Genomic DNA, 21,693 nt, shown 5'->3' on the forward strand with positions numbered 1-21,693 from the left:
GGACTGTTCAGTCTCACTTGACGTTCTATGACGTCAAAAAAAAGCAGTGCACTGCCATCTTTCATCATCCTTAAACCTTACTCATGTTTATTACCACCAATAACCTTTCATAACCCAACCATTGTGCGTCTGCCTGGTGTTGGCTTAATGGTTAGGGTAGTGGGCTTGGGATCCTAGGATCCTGAGTTCAAATCCCACTCGGCTGTTGATATAATACCGGGTGGGGTTGACTCTGCCTGTCATCCTTCCGAGGTCGGCAAAATGAGTGCCAGCCTGCTGGTATCCTGTGTCGGAGTGGCGACCCGTCCAGGATTATGCCCAATAGCCAAGGAGATTGCTTCGGCAGCACCAATGCTCTGCACAGAGTATGGTCCCAATGAATGGATACATTCCATAATAACATAATAACATAGTACATGGTAATTTCAGAATTTCCTCCACTACTCCTCCTCATGTCCTGTTTGTTTATTCCCTTGAAGTTTGTCCCCCTGTTAGTTCTACTTTGCTCTTCCATGAACCTTGCTCCTGAAAATGAAAAAAAACATCCTACATTGATGTCTCTCAATGTCCTTGTCCTACACTATAAAAAGGGAAGGTACACACACTTAGCCCAGCACAAAAACAATCAAACATTGATGGTCAGGTCTCAGGTACCAAACGCATCCCACACTCTCACCACCCACCACCACCATCCTAACCCCTCGTACCTTCTGTCGACTGGACTTTGTTTCCATCTTGTCCGAGAAGGTAGAGAAAGTTGTGTCCAACCTCAACATTCCTTTGGAAACGGGCCCAGATAGCATCGGTACCAATGTTCTCAAATCTTTCTTTGCTGCTGTTGCCTCTCCTATATCTGCACTCTTCAGCTTGTGCTCCTCCTTTAGTTACCTTACATCTGCCTGAAGTCAGCAAACATTACTCCCACCTTTTGAGAAAGACGAAAACAAATCTTCCCAACTATAGACCAGTTAGCTTCCTTCCAATTATTAGAAAAATAATGGAATCCATAATTGCTGCTGATATCAATGTCTTGTTTTCAAACAGCCCATTAGTTTGAATTACATCGCAAGCCACTTAATCTCTGGACATGCTGCTGCCCCTCTCTCAACAATTTTTGGAAGCTCCAAATCTAAAAGAAGAGATCAGAGCCATTTTCCTGGAAAGGTCTCTGGCATTCGACATAGTCTGACATCCTGCTTTGCTTGCCGAGCTTGCTGTCTGCAGCCACCTTCATTCCTGGATTTTTTTTTATTTTACTTCTTCCAGTTAAATGCAGTCACTTTATGGCTATCAATGGCACCATCTTTCCTCCTCTGACAGTGAAGGTTGGAAGTGTCTTGGGCATAGCCTTGTTCCTCATCTATATAAACAACCTCTTTGATACCCTGGAAAACCCTCTCTTCCTTTTTGCAGATGACTCCATGTTGTACCCCCCATCCTACTAACAGGCAGAAAGCATCTGGATCAGTCTCTGCTGATCAGGAATTTATCAGATGCTGATCTGATAAATGGAGCACATCCTTCAATCCTGAAAAATCTCACACTCACCCTGTCACAGCAGATGGATTGTTAAATTAACCTACATATCTGTTTCCATTGTCAGCCACTGGAGGAGTCTTAGACTCTGGAAATTCTCACCGTCTCCATCAGCATGATATCTCCAAGACTGATCATGTCATAAATCTGGCTTTCAAAACCAACTGCAGATTGGGCATCTGTCGTTGTTCCATGTCTTTCCTTGAAAAATGAGAACTACGCACAGCCTACAATGACCTTTGTCTTTAGCTCAATAGAGTACTGCTCTCCCCTATGTACGGGTGCCTAGCATAACAGCTGTATCTCCTGAATGATTTCAACATTATTGGCATCTTCCATGATGAGGGCAAAGCACAAGGTTTGTTGTTGTCACATCACAGGCAGGTTAATGGTCTTTATCTTTTTAACCGCCTCTCCTCCGGTTGGTTTAGCTTCCTCTGCTCTCTCAACCCTCCAATTCTCCCCAGCAACTCCAGGATGCATGCATTCTTCCAGTAACCCCTTCCTGGTTAAATATCCAAAATATAGTCTGTCTGTACACATCAATTATTTTGTTCCTCACTTCTCTTGTCTGCGAAACTCTCTTCCTGAGGTTGTTTTATCCCACTTTTGTTTCCAGCACTTATTGCCATCTCATGTCATCCCCCATCTTTACCCACCGTCCATTTTACTCCCATTCACCCTGCCGAGCACAAACCTCTTAATGACAAGTTGCTATGTTTCCTCCCCGGTGTTTCTACATTTTTTTTTTCCTGTTTATTCAGTCCTTTGCTTATTATGTCCAATTGTTGCCCCCACTGTACTACTCGCAGTTCATACTCTTTTACTTTACACTTCCATAACCCTTGATCTTGCAAAGAAAATGATGCATAAATTAAAAAAATTAAAAAGTCATATTATTAATACCATGTGTTAAGAAAAATCCATCTGACCTGTAGGCAAGTGTGCAATGTCATTTCTATTAGGAATAACAATATAATCGAGGGCTGAGAGCTAGATGGACTTTTAAAATCAACTATGTGGAACATGATATCACAGTGTGGAAAGATGACATTCATTACGCCCAGAGTTTCTAAAATTACTACAAGGGAAAGTTGACTTCTGACACTAGAGCATAACCCACGAAACGATGACACATTTACAATTGTGATTTTAAATTATTACTGAGTATAAATCAACTGTATCCATCGTCTGTGAATAACACACTTTGGAGTTTTATTTATCTTGAATAAGTTGAACGTGACCCTCATTTTTCCACTTCCATGAAACTGATGTACAAAATTATTTACCAAGAAGTGACGCAAATCCTTGATGATTGGTTGAGATGACACAACTTTCACCCTTAGTTCCATGAGAATTTGTGCCCTTTGTTTTTATAAAACACTCATGGGGTTCAGTTGGGGTTACAGTGTGGGCCATGTCCTTTCATATTGGGGACTATCGGGAGAGGTGAGAGAAAGGACACGCTCTTCAAAAGTTTCATGGACAAGTCAAGGGCAACTGTCACATTATGTGCAGGTGCACCATCCTGCATGAAGAACTGTGTGCCCATGCCTCAGTCCTTATTCCACAAATTTGGTAAAAGTTGTAAAATCTGAGTCCTCCCATTAATATCAGTGAATCATTACACTACTCTAAAAGCCTGGTGTTGGCTTAGCGACTGTGGTGGCTGGCTTGTGATCTTTAGGTCCTGATTTCGAGTCCTGCAGCCTGCTGAATTAACACCAGGTGGGGTTGACTCAGCCTGTCATCCTTCCAAGGTCGATGAAATGAGTACCAGCTTACTGGTAAAGGGGCACTACAGCATTGGCGACACAGCTGTGCACAATAAAATGAAAGCTACGTGGCAGCCAAGCTGCCAAATGCAAGCATAAGAAGAACATGACTCTTATGTAACAGGACTCTTATTTAATCACAACTACTTTTCTTGGTAACATTCTAACCACTGGTATGGCCAGCAGTTCAGTTGATAGGTGAGCATTAGTTAGCATGTCCAAAAATGTGTTGAACAGGTTTTGCACAAGATTCTCTTAATTGATGAATGATGTGATGTATGATGCTAGCAACCACTGCTCATTACCAACCTTCAACTTAAAGAAAATTCCGTCACCATGTCGTGTATCACCCTGCAATTGCAAAGCTAAGCAGTCATGCTACCCACAACTTATTAATGGCACAATCAGCATGCTAGGTCAAACATCCAGTTTCTATAGATACAGTGTGAAGGGTTGCAAAGAATTGATGGTGATGGCAATGAAGTACCAGTTCAAAAACCCCATCTTGCTTGAACATAGCACCGTTCATCTGAAAGCACCAATAACTTGACAGCTTGGAGTGTAACTGTGAATGTTTTCTCATGCAGGGATCGAAGGTGAAAAGTTTGGCAATGGTCACCTCCAGCTATTCTCAGTTTACAGTGTTTTGAATTCCAGTATCATGACCTTAGTGTGGGGCATTCTTCTTGCCCCACCTGGTCTGGTCTTATGATATATATGGTAACTGTCCATATTTAGTTGTGGTCAACTTAATGCCCTTGGGTAATTCGCATGCCCACTCTTGAGTTACCTCTGAAAAGGTATTTCTGCTTAAAACCACCATTACTGAATATTTTAATGCCAGTACTTCTCTAATTAATATTTTTTCATCAATGACCATAGTATAATGTATATAAAGTGCCTCCATAACTGTGATGGACACTATTGCAAAATACAGTGGAATACTGAATGTGTAATGTATTATTGAACAACTACTTGTTTTGATTGTAGAGTGTGTCACGTGTGGAAAATAATTGCCTTACGATATCTAATGAGTCAAAGTCCACTGTTTGAAACAATAACAAGACGCTGTTAAAACTGGTCACACAAATATTGTTCATGTCGTTGGGGTTCCCATCAGCAACAAACAAGTCCTCCTGACAGCAGTAAAGTAATAAAATTGTGTAAAGCAACACGATGATAGGATCGCTTCGTTAGTATATAGCATGCACACCATTGAACTGTCAAAACTGTTTATTTGGTAGTTGATGGAGTCGAACTAAAACTGCCCTTCGAGTCGAGTGCCAGCAGGGGGCGGTGCACCTCAGAGAATACCATACCATAAATGATGATGCAAATCAGCCTGTGTGTGTGTGTGTGTGTGTGTATGTATATATATATATATATATATATATATATATATATATATATATATATATATATATATATATATATCTTCTTCTTCTTCTTTCGGCTGGTCCCGTTTGGGGTCGCCACAGCGGATCATCCGTCTGATCCGCATAGTGATTTGGCACATGTTTTACACCGGATGCCCTTCCTGACGCAACCCTGGTCGCCTCTTACGACACAGGGATCTGGTACACCTATTTTAACCGGGGTATACACCGGCCCAGTATACTGGTACTCATTTCGCCGACCTCGGAAGGATGACAGGCCGAGTCAACCCCCAGGTGTATTAATTCAGTGGTCCAACGGGGATTGAACTCAGGACCTTTAGGATCCCAAGCCGCTGCCCTAACCACTGCGCCAACACCAGGCTCATATATATATATATATATATATATATATATATATATATATATATATATATATATATATATATATATATATATATATATATATATATATATATATATATATATATATATATATATATATATATATATATATATATATGTCTCGAAATGAGGATGTGATGTTTCAGTTAATTTTGATGGCAGGCTGTAAAATCAGTGCAATCTGTATAAACAGTATAATCTCTGTAAATTATATCTATAATCAGCACCAGCTGGAGTCAAATAATGGGAGTGATGGGATGTGGATATAGCACAGGCATGATGGGTCAAGTGGCCCTTTACCGTTACTTCTCTGCTGTGCTGTATATGCAGTGCCTATCGGAAGTCTACATCCCCTTTCAAAATGTTTACATTTTGTTGCCTTATCGCCTGGAAATAAATTGCATTAAATCAGACTTTTCCCACCTTTATTTCCACCTAACCCACAGTGCCCAAGTGAAAAACAAATTCCACAAATTTCAAAAAATCAATTACAAATAAAAATAACTGGAACATCTTGGTTTGATAAGTGTCCACCCCCCCCCCCCCTTATAATCGCAATTGTAAATTTGCTCAGGTGTAACCAATCACCATCAAAATCACATACCATGTTAATTGGTCTTCAACTGTGGTAAATTGTAGTGATTCTGATTATTTCAGAATAAAATCAGCTATTCCTGTATGTTTCCTCTGCTGGGTCATGCATTTCACAGCAAAGGCTCAACCATGAACACCAAGGAGCTTTCAAAAGATCTCCAAGATAAAGTTGTGGAAAGGCACAGATCAGGGGATGGGTAGAAAATATTTCAAAGGCCTTGAATATCCCTTGGAGCATAATCAAGACAATCAATAAGAAATGGAAGGCATAAGGTACCACCAAGACCCTGCCTAGATCAGGTCGTCCCTCCAAACTGGATGACCAAGCAAGGAGACTGATCAGAGAGGCCACCAAGAGGCCAATGGCAACTTTGAAAGAACTACAGGCCTTTATGTCAAAGACTGGTCACTGTGTACATGTGACAACAATATCCCAAGCACTCCACAAGCCTGGCCTGTACAGTAGGGTGGAAAGAAGGAAGCCATTACTCAAAAAAGCCCACCTTGAGTCCCATTTGAGGTATGGAAAAAAACCACTCCAGAGATTCTGAAGCCATGTGGAAAAACAGTTTTGTGGTCTGACGAAACCAAGATGGAACCTTTTGGCTTAAATGCAAAATGGTACGTTTGGAACAAACCCAACACAGCACATCACCCAAAGAATACCATCCCTACTGTGAAGCATGGTGGTGGCAGCATCATGTTACGGGGATGTTTCTCATCAGCAGGGACTGAGCACTTGTCAGGATGGAAGGAAAAATGGATGGAGCAAAATACACGAAAATCCTAGAGGAAAACCTGCTGCCCTCTGCAAGAAAGCCAAATTAGGATGGAAGTTAGCCTTTCAGCATGATAATGACTCAAAGCACACAGACAAAGCTGCACTGGAGTGGCCCAGGAACAAAAAGATAGATGTCCTTTCGTGGCCCAGTCAGAGCCCCGACCTAAATCAAATCGAAAATCTGTGGCATGACTTGAAGATTGCTGTCCATGAACACTCCCCACACAACTTGACTGAGCTTGAATAGTTTTGCACAGAAGAATGGGCAAATATTGCCCAATCAAGATGTGCAAAGTTGGTAGAAACCTATCCCAACAGACTAACAGCTGTAATTGCTGTCAAAGGTTCTTCCACCAAGTATGAACTCAGGGGAGTGGAAACAAATCCAAAGAAGATATTCTAGTTTTGTATTGGTTCACGAGCGCCAGCCAGAGTGACCACTATATTCGTTATGTCTGTGTGTCTGTGTGTCTGTGTGTCTGTCTGTCTGTGTGTCTGCCTCTCCAGAGCATAACTCCGTGGACTTTGATCCGTTCTTGATGAAACTTGGTTATGTGTTCGATATCAATGTCTAGTTGTGTTTTTCTGGATGAGGGCGTGCTACGCCCATTGTGGGCGGAGCCACGCCCAAAAAATAACCATTTTTAGGGGGTAGTCGGATTAAAAATCTATCTTCTCCGAGGGAATTGACTGAATGGAATGGGTTCTTCAGTATTTGAATAGCAAAATGAATTATCTAAAACATGTCATTGTCCAATTTTTCATTTTCGTCCCAAGGTCAAGGTCACAAGGTCAAAAAACTTAGAAAATTGCGAATTTTGACATTAAAATCATATGACCGCCCAAACTTTGAGAGCTAGGATGACAATATTTTTTATGCAAAATCTTGAGGTCATTCCCCACCGAAAGTCTTCAAACCATTTTGCTCTATCTCGAACACCTTGCCCGTGGCGCCCCCTTCAAGTTTGTTTTTACGCTGATTTCATCAAAGTATGGATAATCCGTGGAGTGCAAAATGCCATATAGCCTATATGACGTTATATTGTTCCTGGAATGTTCCAGAGGAAGTTTTGCACTAAAGGTCATAATCCTTGACCTTTGACCTTTAAAGGCCACAAAGGTCAAATTTTCAAAGTTGTGGGAATCGAACCGGGTTTTCGACCTTCTTCGACAAAGTAACTCCAATAAGCTATAGCACGTATCCTGTTTCCTTATTTTAATGTCCACAACATTGTTTTGTGACCTTTAAAGGTTATGCAAAGGTCAAATTTTGAAAGTTGTTGAACGAAACCGGGTTTTCGACATTTTGCAGCTAATAACCTGTCACTCGCACCACATCATGTTGATCATTTTTATAACTTGGTCAAACATTATCACATTGTCTCATCCTTGACTTCTGAAACAATCTACATCGTAAAATACCGCTCGTGAACCATCGTCGTCTTCAGACTTGTTTTTAATTAATTTTCTGGAATTTGTAGAATTTGTTTTTCACTTGGAAGTTGTGGGTTACGATGTGCAAATGAAGGTGGAAATAGTCTGTTTTAATGGAATTCAATTCCAGGCTATAAGGCAACAAAATGTAAAAAAATTGAAAGGGGGTGTGGACTTTCTATATGCACTGCATATAGAAGTTGTACTTTCTGTCTGTTTGTCTGTCCATCAATAGAATCGGCCCCAGCAGTAGTAATCCCATCATATTGTACACCATTGGAATCCTCTTTCCAATTCACACGAGTTGCGGGTTCCTCTGCTAGTTGTAGATATTTCGAGAATCAGGTCAATTTTACTTTTCTTGCTGTCACTGTAACCACTGGTAAGGCCAGGTAGTGTTCATGAAGAAGGTTTAGTTCATTATATACGAGTACCTATTTGTTTAGCTGGACACGGAAAAACTTCAATTATATTGTAATGCTGTGAGAAATGAAGCATTTCTACCATTTTTGTCAAATTTTAACGAAACCCTCGCTCTACCTGTAGTCCAGCAGCTTAGTCTGATATTTCAGATCAATTGTTCAAATTTGCATAAAAGTACCAAAATTGTTGCTTTTATGCAAATTTGAACAATTGGTTTGCTATGCTGCAGTACTACTGTAAAGATAGTCACACTCGTAAATTCAGAAACGCATTATGCGTCGAATACATTTTCCATCGAATCCCATTGACACGACATGGCTGTCTCCACAACCAAATCATTACACACATTCTTCACATGGAAATTCACCAAGTTACTTTTGCTGTTTCAAAGTACTTTTTTTGTCTGTGTGAAATGAAAGGTGCTACCTTGATAGCTGCAATTTGAGTATCTGTCTAAAATTTGAAATAATAAGAGTTTTAGGCTTGTATGCTGTATTTAAAACCCAAAGCTTTTCATCTGAAGTGCATTACAATGTACAAGATAACATTTGATTTTTAATTAGCATTGTCTGACAAATACTCTACTGTGCTATTCTACATCGTACTGACATCCGGCTCGGTCTAAACTGGTGTTTAAACATACGGCATTTGTATGCCCACTCTCCATCATCTCCAGGTCTCTGCCCAGTGTCTCGTGGTGCCATAGACCACCTTCTTTCTCAGCCCGGATGTGGACAGGCTGTAGTAATTGTCATTGGAGGAGCTGCGGAATCCCTGAAGTGTCGTCCGGGATCCACACACCTAATGCTGCTCAAACGACGGGGTTTTGTGCGCCTTGCCCTGCGTCACGGGTGAGAAATCAACCATCGAGACAACACCAACAGCAACTAAATGCTTGGTATCATAAAACCATATCTATTATGTTACTTTAACGACCCTAATTTTTCCCACATTCTTTTGGGGTCAACAGGGAATTTGTATCTTTGGCCCAATCGCCTTCCACGAACTGTCTAGGTAGGTCTGACGTTTGACTGAAGGTGGCAGGAATTTGGAATTTTGTTCGGGGTTCTGGTAATCACTTGCTCACTCGACCTGAAATACAACATGGGATCTTTAACTTCCACCATTGATCAGTGGTGGCAGATGGGTCATCCGACTTCATGCCTATCCCACGAACAGTGCACACATCGTTACATCGCCCTGTCACCTGTATGACAAACGTCATGGTGACAATTCGAGATTCAAACACAAGCAAAACAGCTCAGAGACGAATGTGCATAACTATAAACTATCTTTCCAGCCCCTGAATCAATAACTATAAGAACTTTCAAAATATGGGGTATACTGATTATAATCATAATTATCAAAATATGGGATAATTATCCACACCTTAAAAAAAAAATTGGGCGATATTGTAATCGATTTCTTCTGTCTGTCCATCTGCCCGTCACACTATCTCCCCCAAAACGGTTGTTCATAAATAGACCAAACTTGGTAATTATGATTACCATATGGTAAGACGATGTGGGGTCAAAAGGTCAAACACCAAAAAACATGTAATTCTGGGCACATTTTAAAACATTTTTTTTAATGAAACTGTTTCTGCACACAACATTATGGGATGCATGAAATATGTGACGATTTTTTGGGATTTGACTCCCAGCTCATGCCCCAGGGTATGCGGACCTCGGGTCACAGGGGTCAAAACAGAAGTATTTTTTTTAAACTCAAAATTTGATATTGGGTCATTCCTGGTGGAATGTTTTGCCATCTTTCAACTTTGCTTTAGGTGGGAAGTGTGGGAATTTGCGACGGCGCATCATCGACTTCGCTCTCGTTTAAATTTTAATGAAGTGATCTGTTTTCATTCGAAAAAATGTAAATAATAATCAATGGGGAAATCACATCATTTAATCCCAACAAAACAATGAAGCTTTGCTGTGATTGACCTTCCGTTCATCATAATTTAATTGTTTTGTGACCTACACAATGGCATGCCATTTGGACCACTAACAAACATTTGGACAAACATACACTTGACTTGTCAATGGAATTTGAAATATACACACTTTACCAGCCCAAAGGCCAACTTTTGCAAAATATTCGAAAGGTTCTTCAACATGCACTGATTCTAGCTGTGACAGCAAGCTGGTTGAAATGTGCATTCAACATGCGATGCCCTCTGCTGGCACAATACTAGACCGAAGCATGTACGTCCTCGAGAAATGATTTTTTTAAACTATAAACAGTCCTTCGTGCCTTGATGTCCTTTAAAGGTCTGATTGTATGGAATTATCACCTTCATAAATACATCCAGGCAAATATAAAAAGGTGATTATTGAATGAATTAATCATAATGACAAAACTCATGCAAACATATCCAATCATGTTGGGGATTGCAAATGTCATACTTGATCAAATATGGTGGCATCTACAAAATACATTACGTCACTTTTGAAATGGCATAATCCGCTCCAGATTGCTCGGTGCACATGTTCAGAAACCCCTTGTAACGAAGTCAGTCGGGGAGGCACGGACATATTTCATGCCTGCTAGATAAGGATTGAAGAATGAAACGACTAAAAAAACATTTAGTGAAGCTGAAAATACTTGTAAACGTACCTGCGAGAAAGGGGTGTGTGTCTCCACAACAAAACAATTGAAGAACTTCCTGATCAACCCATCCAAAAACGTTGATATATTGCAGCCCGTACTGCAAAAACTTCTGATGAAGTGAACCCATGAACGTCTGAAGGTTCCAGAGCCACAAGAGAAATTATACTAGGTTTTTGCATCTATTGGTGAAAGGAGAAGCTTCTGTTCGTGCACGTTATAACCATGGCTGCCACAGGCTAATCGTATTAACAGGAAATAATAGGACAACACTTGCTGAGGCTCCGCAACATAAGCAACAACAGCATTAACAACATTTCCTGCCTTTGGCGACATTCTCTTTTCCTATCTACCATGCAATGCAACGTTTTGCTTCGGAGTGCTGCAAACCTCTGTTTATCTCCGTTTTATGCTTTCCCTTGAGCATTCACTCATTCTCTGGTATGAACACTCGGTAGGTTATTATCCTGTGCTGAAAATACCTCTCTGTAACACTTTAATCATTGGGCATGTTGTGGTCGTATCTGTACACTTCATTGCTCGATATTTCCATACTGCTTGTATGAACTAATATTCTTTATGTATGATTTTGTTCATTCTAGAATAAAACGGCATTCTTTGGGAAAGTTGTCATCAAGTTCATGTTCATATGCCCATCGGCGTGGTACAGGTCACTAAGCGCCTGTACATTGTTTTATTCAAAGTGATTCTTTTACTTTGTTGAACTGGTCACTTCCTCGACGTTCTGGCGGCCGACATTGGATGAGCACTTGGACTCGGCGATCCGTACAAGTCAACGACAAAGACAAACATCCGTGATGTTGAAGAACAGAGAAGTGTACACAGAGAAATTACAAGCTGCGAAGATGGCACATGCGGGACAACTAAGTGCCATTACTCACGTACGCAGGTTGATCGAAACTCTTCTGGATAATGTAGAGAATGCTGCAATAATAAGAGAATGCTTCTCTCAGTATGATAAGTCGTGGAACAAATTCATAGACTCACGCAACACTTTCATGACATTAGTTAAGGATGAAAGTGAAGACCATGTGAATGCTTTTCATCAATACAACCAGCTGACCACCCAGGAAAGGGCAGTTTTCAATGAAAGTTTCGATGATTATCGTAAAAATGCAGCTACCTGTTTTAACCAGCAGGTTATGAAGGACTTAGGATCACAAGATAGTCCAGCAAGGCTGCCACACACCATGAGCAGGGCATCTGTCATCAGTGCTATCTCCAAAATCAGCTCATCCAACTCAACAGTCCGATTTCAACAGGTCGAGCCTTGAAAGCTCGACTAGCTATTCGAATGGCTGAACAGGATAAACAAAGAAGAATCGAGGCAGAAATGAAGATCTTTGCACTTGAAAGAAAGCAAGGGGAAATCACAAGGCAGCGACAAATGAAAAGAGAAGAGTTTGAGAGAATCAAGAAGTTATAGTCTCTCTAAATGCAAGCCAAAAGTGAACTGACACAGGCAAGGAGCAAGGCCGCTCTCATTCATCTGGAGGCCAAACTCGCTCAACAAATGGAAGAGGTGGAAAGCAGTCATGGCCTCACCTTGCAAGACATTGATGCCACAACCCATGATCATAAGTCATGGCAGCTCATGAACCAGATTTTGGATACCCATACCAGCATACATTCACATTCACCTATGTCTGATACGGACCTGAAAGGAGTAGTATCAACATCACACTTTATGCGTCCAATAACGAACGAGATTCCATTCTCAGTGACCCCCTTGACCTTCCTCTCTGCAGTACGGGATATAGCTCCAAAAACAGAATCTTCTTGCCTCAGTTTCTCCCCCATCAGATACTCCTCCAGTGGGCCCTCCCTCCTTTGCATCAGAACCAGTGCGAATAACAATGTCTGCTATACCCCTTCACACAGACGCAACGACCCTTACCATCACAACCGTAGGAATTGGGCTGAGTGAATCTCTACCAAGGGCACCACCTGTAGCAACTACCCTGGTGCTCTCACTAAGGCTAACACCATCTGATCCATCCTCACATGAGGAAGTACTGGCCATAGTCGCAACAGCCATGAGAGACATTTCATCGACACAACAAAAACTGGCCTTCAACCAAGATTTACCCCAAGTACAACTTGAGAAGTTTTTTGGAGCACTAGATCTGTTCCATCTCTTTTGTCGATGATTTCAGCACCTCATAATGTCACGGAAGGACCTAGATGATGAATAAAAGATGACACGGTTACTACAATCCCTTGGTGGCAAGGCAAAGTTGGTGTTTGCTTGCCTTGAGGCAGTAGAAGTGGAGGACAGCAAGCCTTACAGATTCTGGAGGAGAGATATGGCCGACCATGTATGGTCATGAACTCCTGGATCAGCAACTTAATCAAGGGACCAGTTATACCTAATAGTGACAAAGTCTCCCTCAGAAGGTTTGCTGATTAAACCACTATGGCACTGGCAATGTGAGGGATTGCTTGAGCAAGATCAATAAAGGAAATGGACATGGTGGGGCGACTGCCTGGACAACTTTGGGACAATTCCTCCATCTCTCTCATGATTTGAAGGGAAAGGGCCAATGATTGCCCACCTTTGCTGACTTTGTCAAGTTTGTGAACAAATGGGCAGCCATAGTGAATCACCCTGTCAACAACAGATTCATGGAGTCAAACCATACTTGTTCAGTGAAGCAAAAAGTCTGGAATTTAAGACCGATTCACAAAGGCCTACAACAAAGGCTATAAGTAACAACCAAGCCACTTTTACAGATTGCTGGAGACAGCCCAACCTCAAAAAGAGAGGGAAGTCTTGAGCCTGTCTCTGCTGTTTCCCAAATCATCCTCAGTGCATGTGTGATGTATTCATGGCCAAAACCTTTCGAGGGAAATTCGAATTTGTGTGCATCAAAGCCCAATGCCGGAATTGTTTGAAGGACACGCCTGCCATTCAGCTTGGTGCTACCATGAAGTACGTCGCTGGAGTATGACCCAGCTCTTTCAGATGTAAGATACTCGGATGTGGTGCTCCTCACTAAACACTCTAGCACATCCCTGACTTCCAGCCCAGAGCCACCAACAGGACCACAGAAGGCCTTATCCCAGACTCCAAAGCAAATGGCCTTGCTACTTCTTGTGGTACTGCTGTCATTAAAGATCCAGGAACAGTACTACTTCAAGTTATACTGTTCCCACCACATACACGATGCTTGACTCAGGATCTGAGATTGTGGTTATAGCCCCTCCTTAGTCAAACAGTTAGACTTGAGAGGGAAATCAGATCACCTGGTTCTTTCCACATTGAGTAAATCTGATGAGCAACATCAAGGAGAAAGGATCAGTGTCGCGGTGGAGTCCCTTATTGATGATGAACCATGTCGCTTGGTGCTATACCTCTATGGTCAGAAAGGGATTTGCTAATTCTCTGCGTCACCAACTCGTTATCAAGAACAAGAGGCACTCACCCGACCTGCATGGTGTTTCACTGCCTGAAGTTGACCGAAAGAAGATTTCTATGATAATCAGCATCAATATTCCTGAGGCATTTATCCCACTGGAGATTCACTGTGGTGGGACACGTGATCCAATAGCCACCCGGTCCTGCCTTGGATTTTCTCTTCTTGGCTGTGTAGAAGGAGAACCAAAGTGACAATGCTACAATGTTCACCACATTCACATAACAATGGATAACATCACCCTTAATGAGCAGATGGAGGAATTCTGGAAGGTAGAGTCCTTTGGCATTAAGGATCCCTGTCATGGCCTGATGTCCATTAAGGTCAAGCATGCCACAAAGATGATCAAAAACGTGATTACAAAGGTTGATGGGCACTACCAAATGGGACTGCTATGGAAAGAAAGTAACTCACCTTCCCTTTAACCGCCCGATGGCCGAAATCCGGCTCCGTCACCTCAAGCGCAGATTGGAGAAGGACCCATAACCAAACCACAAGTACACTTCCATTATTAAGGACTACATAACCAAGGGAAATGTTTGTAAGCTTACGAGGAAAGAGGCATCATGAAAGAGCAACATAACCTGGTACCCACCACATCACCTAGTTCTGAATCCTAACAAGCCAGGCCAGGTCCAGGTAGTCTTTGATGCAGCTGCAAAATATGGCGGAGCATCTCTAAATGCCAAACTTATCATGGGCCCGGACCTGACCAACAATTTGATCAGAATCCTCACACGTTTCAGACAAGAGGAGGTTGCCCTTGTCGCAGAAGTTTAGGCAATGTTTTGCCAGGTGTGATTGTCCCCAGGTGATCGTGATTCCTTGAGCTTCTTGTGGTGGAGTGGAGGCTTCAACAATCCTTCCAAGGAACATCAAATGCTCATTCATATATTTGAAGCTGCCTCATCCCCCTGCTGCTCCAACAAAGCCTGAAGACAAACTGCTGATGACAATGCAGACAAGTTTGGCAAGATCGCCGAAGTTATGCACTGCAACTTCTATGTTGATGACCTCCTAAAATCAATTAGGACAGTCAATGAAGGTGTTGAATTGGCCCTCAAGTTAAACGACTTGCTTCGAGAAGGGGGTTTCCACCTGACCAGGTTTCTCAGTAATCAATGAGAGGTTCTGCAGGCAATACCTGCAATAGAACAAGCCAATCGCACACCCGACCTGGACCTGGACAGGCTTCTGATTGATCGGGCACTGGAACTGCACTAGGACGCTGAAAGCGACATCTTTTGCTTCAAGACCATTTCCACAAAGAAGCTCGTGACTAAACATGGAATCCTCCCCACTATCAGTATATTGTTTGATTCCTCGGGATTTCTGGCTCCTTTTGTAGTACCCGTCAAGGTGTTAATCCAAGATCTCTGGCAGGAGAAACTAGGATGGCATGAATAAATCCAAGGACGTCGACTTGCGGTTTAGCAGAGGTGGATCCAGCCTCTTCCACTTCTCACAGACATCCATATCCGACAATGCTACATAGATCCAAGCATGGCCAAATGCATGATCCAGATGCATATGTTTAGTGATGGAAGCAACTTTGCATACTCAGCCTCAGCCGACCTAATAACAGTTCGGAGTGCTGCAAACCTCCGTTTATCTCTGTTTTATGCTTTCCCTTAAGCATTCACTCATTCTATGGCTATGAACACTTGGTCGGTGTTGGATATTGTAAAAACTCCTTGGTATTATGCACTCATTTCTGTTTCCGGAATGAAGGAGTCAGTGTGCTCGGTGATGGCCTACAGCCTAGGGCCTGCATGTTTGGTTATGGTGTTGTTTGAATACTTATATGTTTATTTCTGACTTCTTGAACCTTTAACATGGCGTAGTCGGCAAAAGTGACATTCTGTGCGGCTCTGGGCGTGATCATTGGTTCTAATCCAAGCTGATAACGGTGGATTGCGGAAGATTGTGTTTCAATATCCCGTTCGTTTTCATCATCGGTGAGAAGGGGATTTCTCACGTCTGTGTCTGTTTCACTTCCGAGTGAGTACATTTAACACATGGACATGTCTTCCAAAGAGAAACCTGTGGAGTCTTCTCAGGACGTGACCTCGTTGGTGGCTGTTATGAAGGAAATGATGGCCGTGCAGCAACGTGCCATGCTAAAACAACAACAGGCCGTGGCTGATCAACAACAGGCGCACATGCAGGAAATAAAACTGATACATGAGCAGAGGCCATAGCGGGACGCTCCCCACCCACCACTTATGTTAACGTTGGTGATGATGGCATTCAGGGTCTCAAAACACCCCTGACACATCATCTATATCTGCTCCAAAATTCTCGGTTAAACAACCACCGGTCTTATCCGAGTCTACGACTTTGCAAGATTTCAAAGCATGGAGAGAACAACGGGATGATTACCACCTCATCACAAGTCTCGATCCATCGTATGCAAGCTCGTGAGCAGTTAGCATCTCTCGGGAACTGTCTGACATCTTGCGTGAGGTCAGTCCTCAAGAATGCCATTGATATCGATTTCACATCGGACATGCTTTCCGTCAACAATGTACTCGCCAACATCGAAGTACATCATCTACAATCTGGTTGATTTTCATGAACAGCACCAGGGGGATGGAGAGAACTTCATTTGCACGAAAGGAAATTGCTGCCAATTTTGATCTCTCTTCCATGACTGTCAAACATCAGTTTGTTATTTGGATCATCACCAGAATATCTGATTCAGAGATGTGTCGTAAGCTTATGGCTGAGAGAGATCTCACACTACAACGTACTCTGGACATCTGTCACAGCGAGGAAGCCAGCAAGAATGCTGATTATATGATGTCTGGACATCAGTCCCGAGCTGTCATCGTTAAGAACTCTTGTTGACCATTTTGTCATCGCAGTCAGTCCCCAGCCAAGAGCACAAATGTGGAAATTGTGGGGGTGATGCCCACCGTCGCTAAAAGAGCTGCTCGGCTCGTGATATGAAGTGCCAGAAGTGTGGAACCATGGGTCACCTCGCTCGTGTATGTTGAAAATCGAATGCTGACAAGCCTGCATGGAAGGCTAGACAGCACACTGACAATAAGCAACCCCCAGCTGGACGGTGGATTGTCTTGATCGTTGATGTGTTCCACACAAAGTGCAAAAGGAAGCACCATTCACCATGGATTCACGGAGACATTGATGACTTTGAGGGTGATTATATTTGTTCCCTGGAGGCACTCCCGAAAACTGGGGCTGAGGAAACTATCATCGGTCCTGCACACTTGCAGCAACTTGGCATGCATCCGGATAACTTCGATGATGGCGACGATCTATGAGTAGTGAACGCTGATGGTGCTTCAATGAAGTGCATGGGTATTTTTCACGTTTTCATCTGTCATGGGGATAAATCTGTTTGTGAAACTGTATATGTGTGCGATGGGGTCCGAATCCCCTGTCTGGCATTCTATTTGCTGAACTTGGCGTGGTGCAACTGTGGTAGACCATTCGATGAAGCGGGTTATATGGAAAACTCAGCCTGTACAACATTGCACAGTCTTCCGCTCCAATGATGACTCGCACACAATGTCACCAACGAACCCCATCATGTGGGATTTCGGCTATGAACCCACTCAGCAACAATGATCGCAGGTTTGTGATCATCCGATAGCCAAATTCACAGACGTTTTTGCCACGGACGATAGCATCCGACCTACGAAGGGTGGTGTTATGCATATTAACCTGAAGGATGACGCAGTACCTTTCCAGCTGCGGAAGGTGTGTCCACTCCTGCCCCACTTGGTGGGATCAGGTTAAGTCAGAACTTGATGATGTGGTGAACAAGGATATCTTTTTTCTGATGGGAAGCGAACCTATGGATTGGCACTACCCACTTGTAGTTACTCAGAAACTTGTGGTTACTTCACTCTCAGTCGAGTATCCTGCAGAACCCTACCTATCCCCCTTGGTCAATTTATGTGATTGCTGCTATTTGATGGGCAACGTGGGAAACTGGAAATATATATGGTGGTTGCTCCCCCTCTGCATGAGCTAATTTATTTCATTTAACTCATTATTATTGTTGTTACCCTCGCCAGAGGAGAGGGTATTGCATTTGGGTCTGTTTGTTCGTACGCACAGAACAGGAGTACTTGCATTAATTGCATTCGACCCTTTATAACTTTTACAACCCTGAGACCAATTAAGATCACGAAGACCCTAAGGACCACAAACACCCTAAAACTCTAAAGACCCTGAATACCCTTTGGACCCCTAACACCCATAAGATCCCTAAATCCTTTTAGACTATTGAGACCCCGAAGGCTCTTTCAGACCCAATAGACTCCGATAATGTTTTAGAACCATTAGACTTCTTTCTACCCTGTAGACCCCTTTGACATTTAGACCCTTTCTCGATGTTTTAGGACCCTTTTGGCCCCTTCAGACAATTCTTACACTTTAGACCCTAAATTACACCCTTTAGACACCTTTGACCTTTTTAGACCCTTTGCAAACTTTAGATCATTTAGACCCTTTAAATCTTTCGACCATTTGACCTTTACAACTTTTGAGACCTGTGACCTTTACACATTTACAACTAGACCATTTCGACCTTTCACTTGCAAGCAAGGACCTCTCATTTCGTACGTCCTTCCATTAATTTGCTACACAAAAGAAGTCATGGTGTGGGTCTGCAATCTCTGATTGCTCTTTGTCGTTATATTTGCAATACGAGTGCCCTCAAAGTTTTTAATATTATGACACACAAAGTAAATTAGTTCAACCATCTCTTCCACAACACCTCCGCAGGGCTGACCTTGTACCGGTGTTTTCCTTCGGAGAGAATGATATTTTCCATCAGGTGGCGCTGCCCGAGGGCTCTTGGGCCCAGTGTTTGCAGACTCGGTTCCAAAAACTGGTGGGTTTTGCACCATGTCTCTTCCACGGACGGAGCATGCTGGGCAAACACGTCTTTGGACTCCTTCCGTACAGCTTACCTATCCATACCATAGGTGCGTATCTGACACTGGTTTGGCAAGTGGCCTGAAATACTATCTGGATTATCCCTGGGGAATGTCAAACTCATATAATGATTCCTGGTATACTTTGCTCCCTGCAGTGGGCGAACCAGTTTCAGTGCCAAAGATCGACGAACCGACGGATGAAGATGTGGAACGTTTCCATACGCTTTACGTGGAATCTCTGGTCAAAGTATTCAACTCGAACAAACTGAAATACGGTTTGCGTGAAGTGGACCGTCTGGTCCTAGATTGAACCCCGGTGTCCAAAGTGACCAGGATTTCTCTTAGTGGGGAGGGTGATTCTCTGCTGTAAAGGGATTCTCATCACGTTCCGGGGGAGAGTTGAGGAAGAGAGTGGGGTTGTGAGCTATTGTTGGATGTGAAAGGGTTGGTTCAAGGACAAAAGAGCACGGAGCGATTGAGTGTTGGAAGGGACAAAGTGCATTAAATTGAACTTTAAAGACTCATTTTTATAACTATAATATGTATGGCAACAATGATGAAACAAATAAACACGAGATTTTGTGAACTTACCTGCCTCTATGTTTCTCTAGTTGGAGGAACACAATGGACTAGACATGATTTCCTAAAAAAAAAAAAAAGGTGATTGTTGTCTGATTCGAAAAAGGAGACCATTGCTTTGGATAAACAATAGGCGAGAGACGTGCTGTGTCTGTAAACGTGTAAAGCAGTGAACAAAGTCAGGGAACACTCAATTTATCACGAAAGCGTTTTGCAATTCAAGACTCACGTGGGCAACTTGTTGTGTTCGAACTGAAAAACATCATAAACAGAAAAGCCTCAAATAAAAATTTCAAAGGTTAAAGAAAGAAAATGATAACTTTGTTGTTTGTTTTATATTGATCTAAGGCTCATGGGTAGAGCTTGTACATAAATTGTATGCAGGACATTATTAGACATCAATAAGCCTGATTTTGGCTACGTGGTTAGGGTGGCTGGCTTGGGATATTGGGGTCCTGAGTTTGAGCCTCGTTGGCTGCTGAACTAACACCAGGTGAGGTTGACTCAGCCTGTCATCCTTCTGAGGTTGGCAAGATGAGTACCAGTGTACTGGTGTGGGGCACAGCCATGCTTCCAAGAAGAATAGACATCAGTGTACAAGGAAATTAAGTAAACAATGGACAAGCACATGGGATTGATGGGATTTCAATCTGGGTTCCCCATATCAGGAGTTTGGTGTTCATATGAGAATGGTGCAGGCCAACCCATACGTTATGACTAATATGTAGATTTTGAGATGTACATGAAAGGACACTTTGCCAATGATTGGTCTTTTATTTTGGGAAAACAGGTTTTTCAGCTTCTGCAGTGCGGTTTTAATGGTAGACTTGCAATCTGATTATGGTTTTCAAGAGCTGATTCGCCTGAGATTTGTCACGCATTCGCCTTGATGTTCTACCGGTGAGGGAATGTATAGGGCCATTAATGTATCACGTGTGCAAGGGGGAGGGAGGGGTAAACTGAGAAGCAGAATGCAGAGGCAAGCGAGGGGAGGGGAATTTCGAAGAGGGAGGGAGAGAGAGAGAGAGAGAGAGAGAGAGAGAGAGAGAGAGAGAGAGAGAGAGAGAGAGAGAGAGAGAGAGAGAGAGAGAGAGAGAGAGAGAGAGAGAGAGAGAGAGAGAGAGAGAGAGAGAGAGAGAGAGAGAGAGAGAGAGAGAGAGAGAGAGAGAGAGAGAGAGAGAGAGAGAGAGATATTGAGGGGGAGGGATAGAAGAGTGGATGGAGAGAAGGGGGGAGAGAGGGATAGATATATATATATATATATATATATATATATATATATATATATATATATATATATATATATATATATATATATATATATATATATATATATATATATATATGGTTGGTGGAATAAGAAAGGAAGGGAGAGGGAATTTATGAGATATAAAAGGAAATGGTGCATCAAAATATTCCAACACACACACACACACACACACACACACACACACACACACACACACACACACACACACACACACACACACACACACACACACACACACACACACACACACACACACACACACACACACACACACACACACACACACACACACACACACACACACACAAACTAGGATGCATTGTGGATGACAACAGTCATGGCAGATTCATGCAATTCATGAAATAATGATTGGTGCGCAATGGCGGCCTTGTGGGAAATGGAAACTTCGTGTGGGCTTTGTGCATCCAGGCTGCTACATCAGGACCAATGATTGGCCTCTTCGCAAGCCTTGATGCTGTTGTTGTGAGTGGTGTGAGGGGAGCAGAGGACTGTAATCCTCTGCAGTTGCATACTTTCACAAGGGCTGCCATTGCACATGT

The 21,693-nt window shown here is 42.6% G+C and overlaps 1 protein-coding gene across 1 annotated transcript in view; it reads left to right on the top strand.

The window, feature by feature from the left end:
* Window positions 1-19,874, top strand: part of DGAT2 (diacylglycerol O-acyltransferase 2) — a 30,369-nt gene extending 10,495 nt beyond the window's left edge. The window contains exons 6-8 of the mRNA XM_085889273.1: window positions 8,998-9,172; window positions 19,130-19,332; window positions 19,440-19,874. Coding sequence (XP_085745399.1) covers window positions 8,998-9,172; window positions 19,130-19,332; window positions 19,440-19,594 — 533 coding nt within the window. The 3' untranslated portion in view covers window positions 19,595-19,874. The remainder of the gene's footprint in view (window positions 1-8,997; window positions 9,173-19,129; window positions 19,333-19,439) is intronic.
* Window positions 19,875-21,693: the final 1,819 nt, after the last annotated feature.

Source organism: Eptatretus burgeri, chromosome 7 (genome assembly GCF_056783735.1).
Source record: "Eptatretus burgeri isolate ZD-2024b chromosome 7, Ebu_testis_v1, whole genome shotgun sequence".
NCBI classification, from domain to species: domain Eukaryota; kingdom Metazoa; phylum Chordata; class Myxini; order Myxiniformes; family Myxinidae; genus Eptatretus; species Eptatretus burgeri.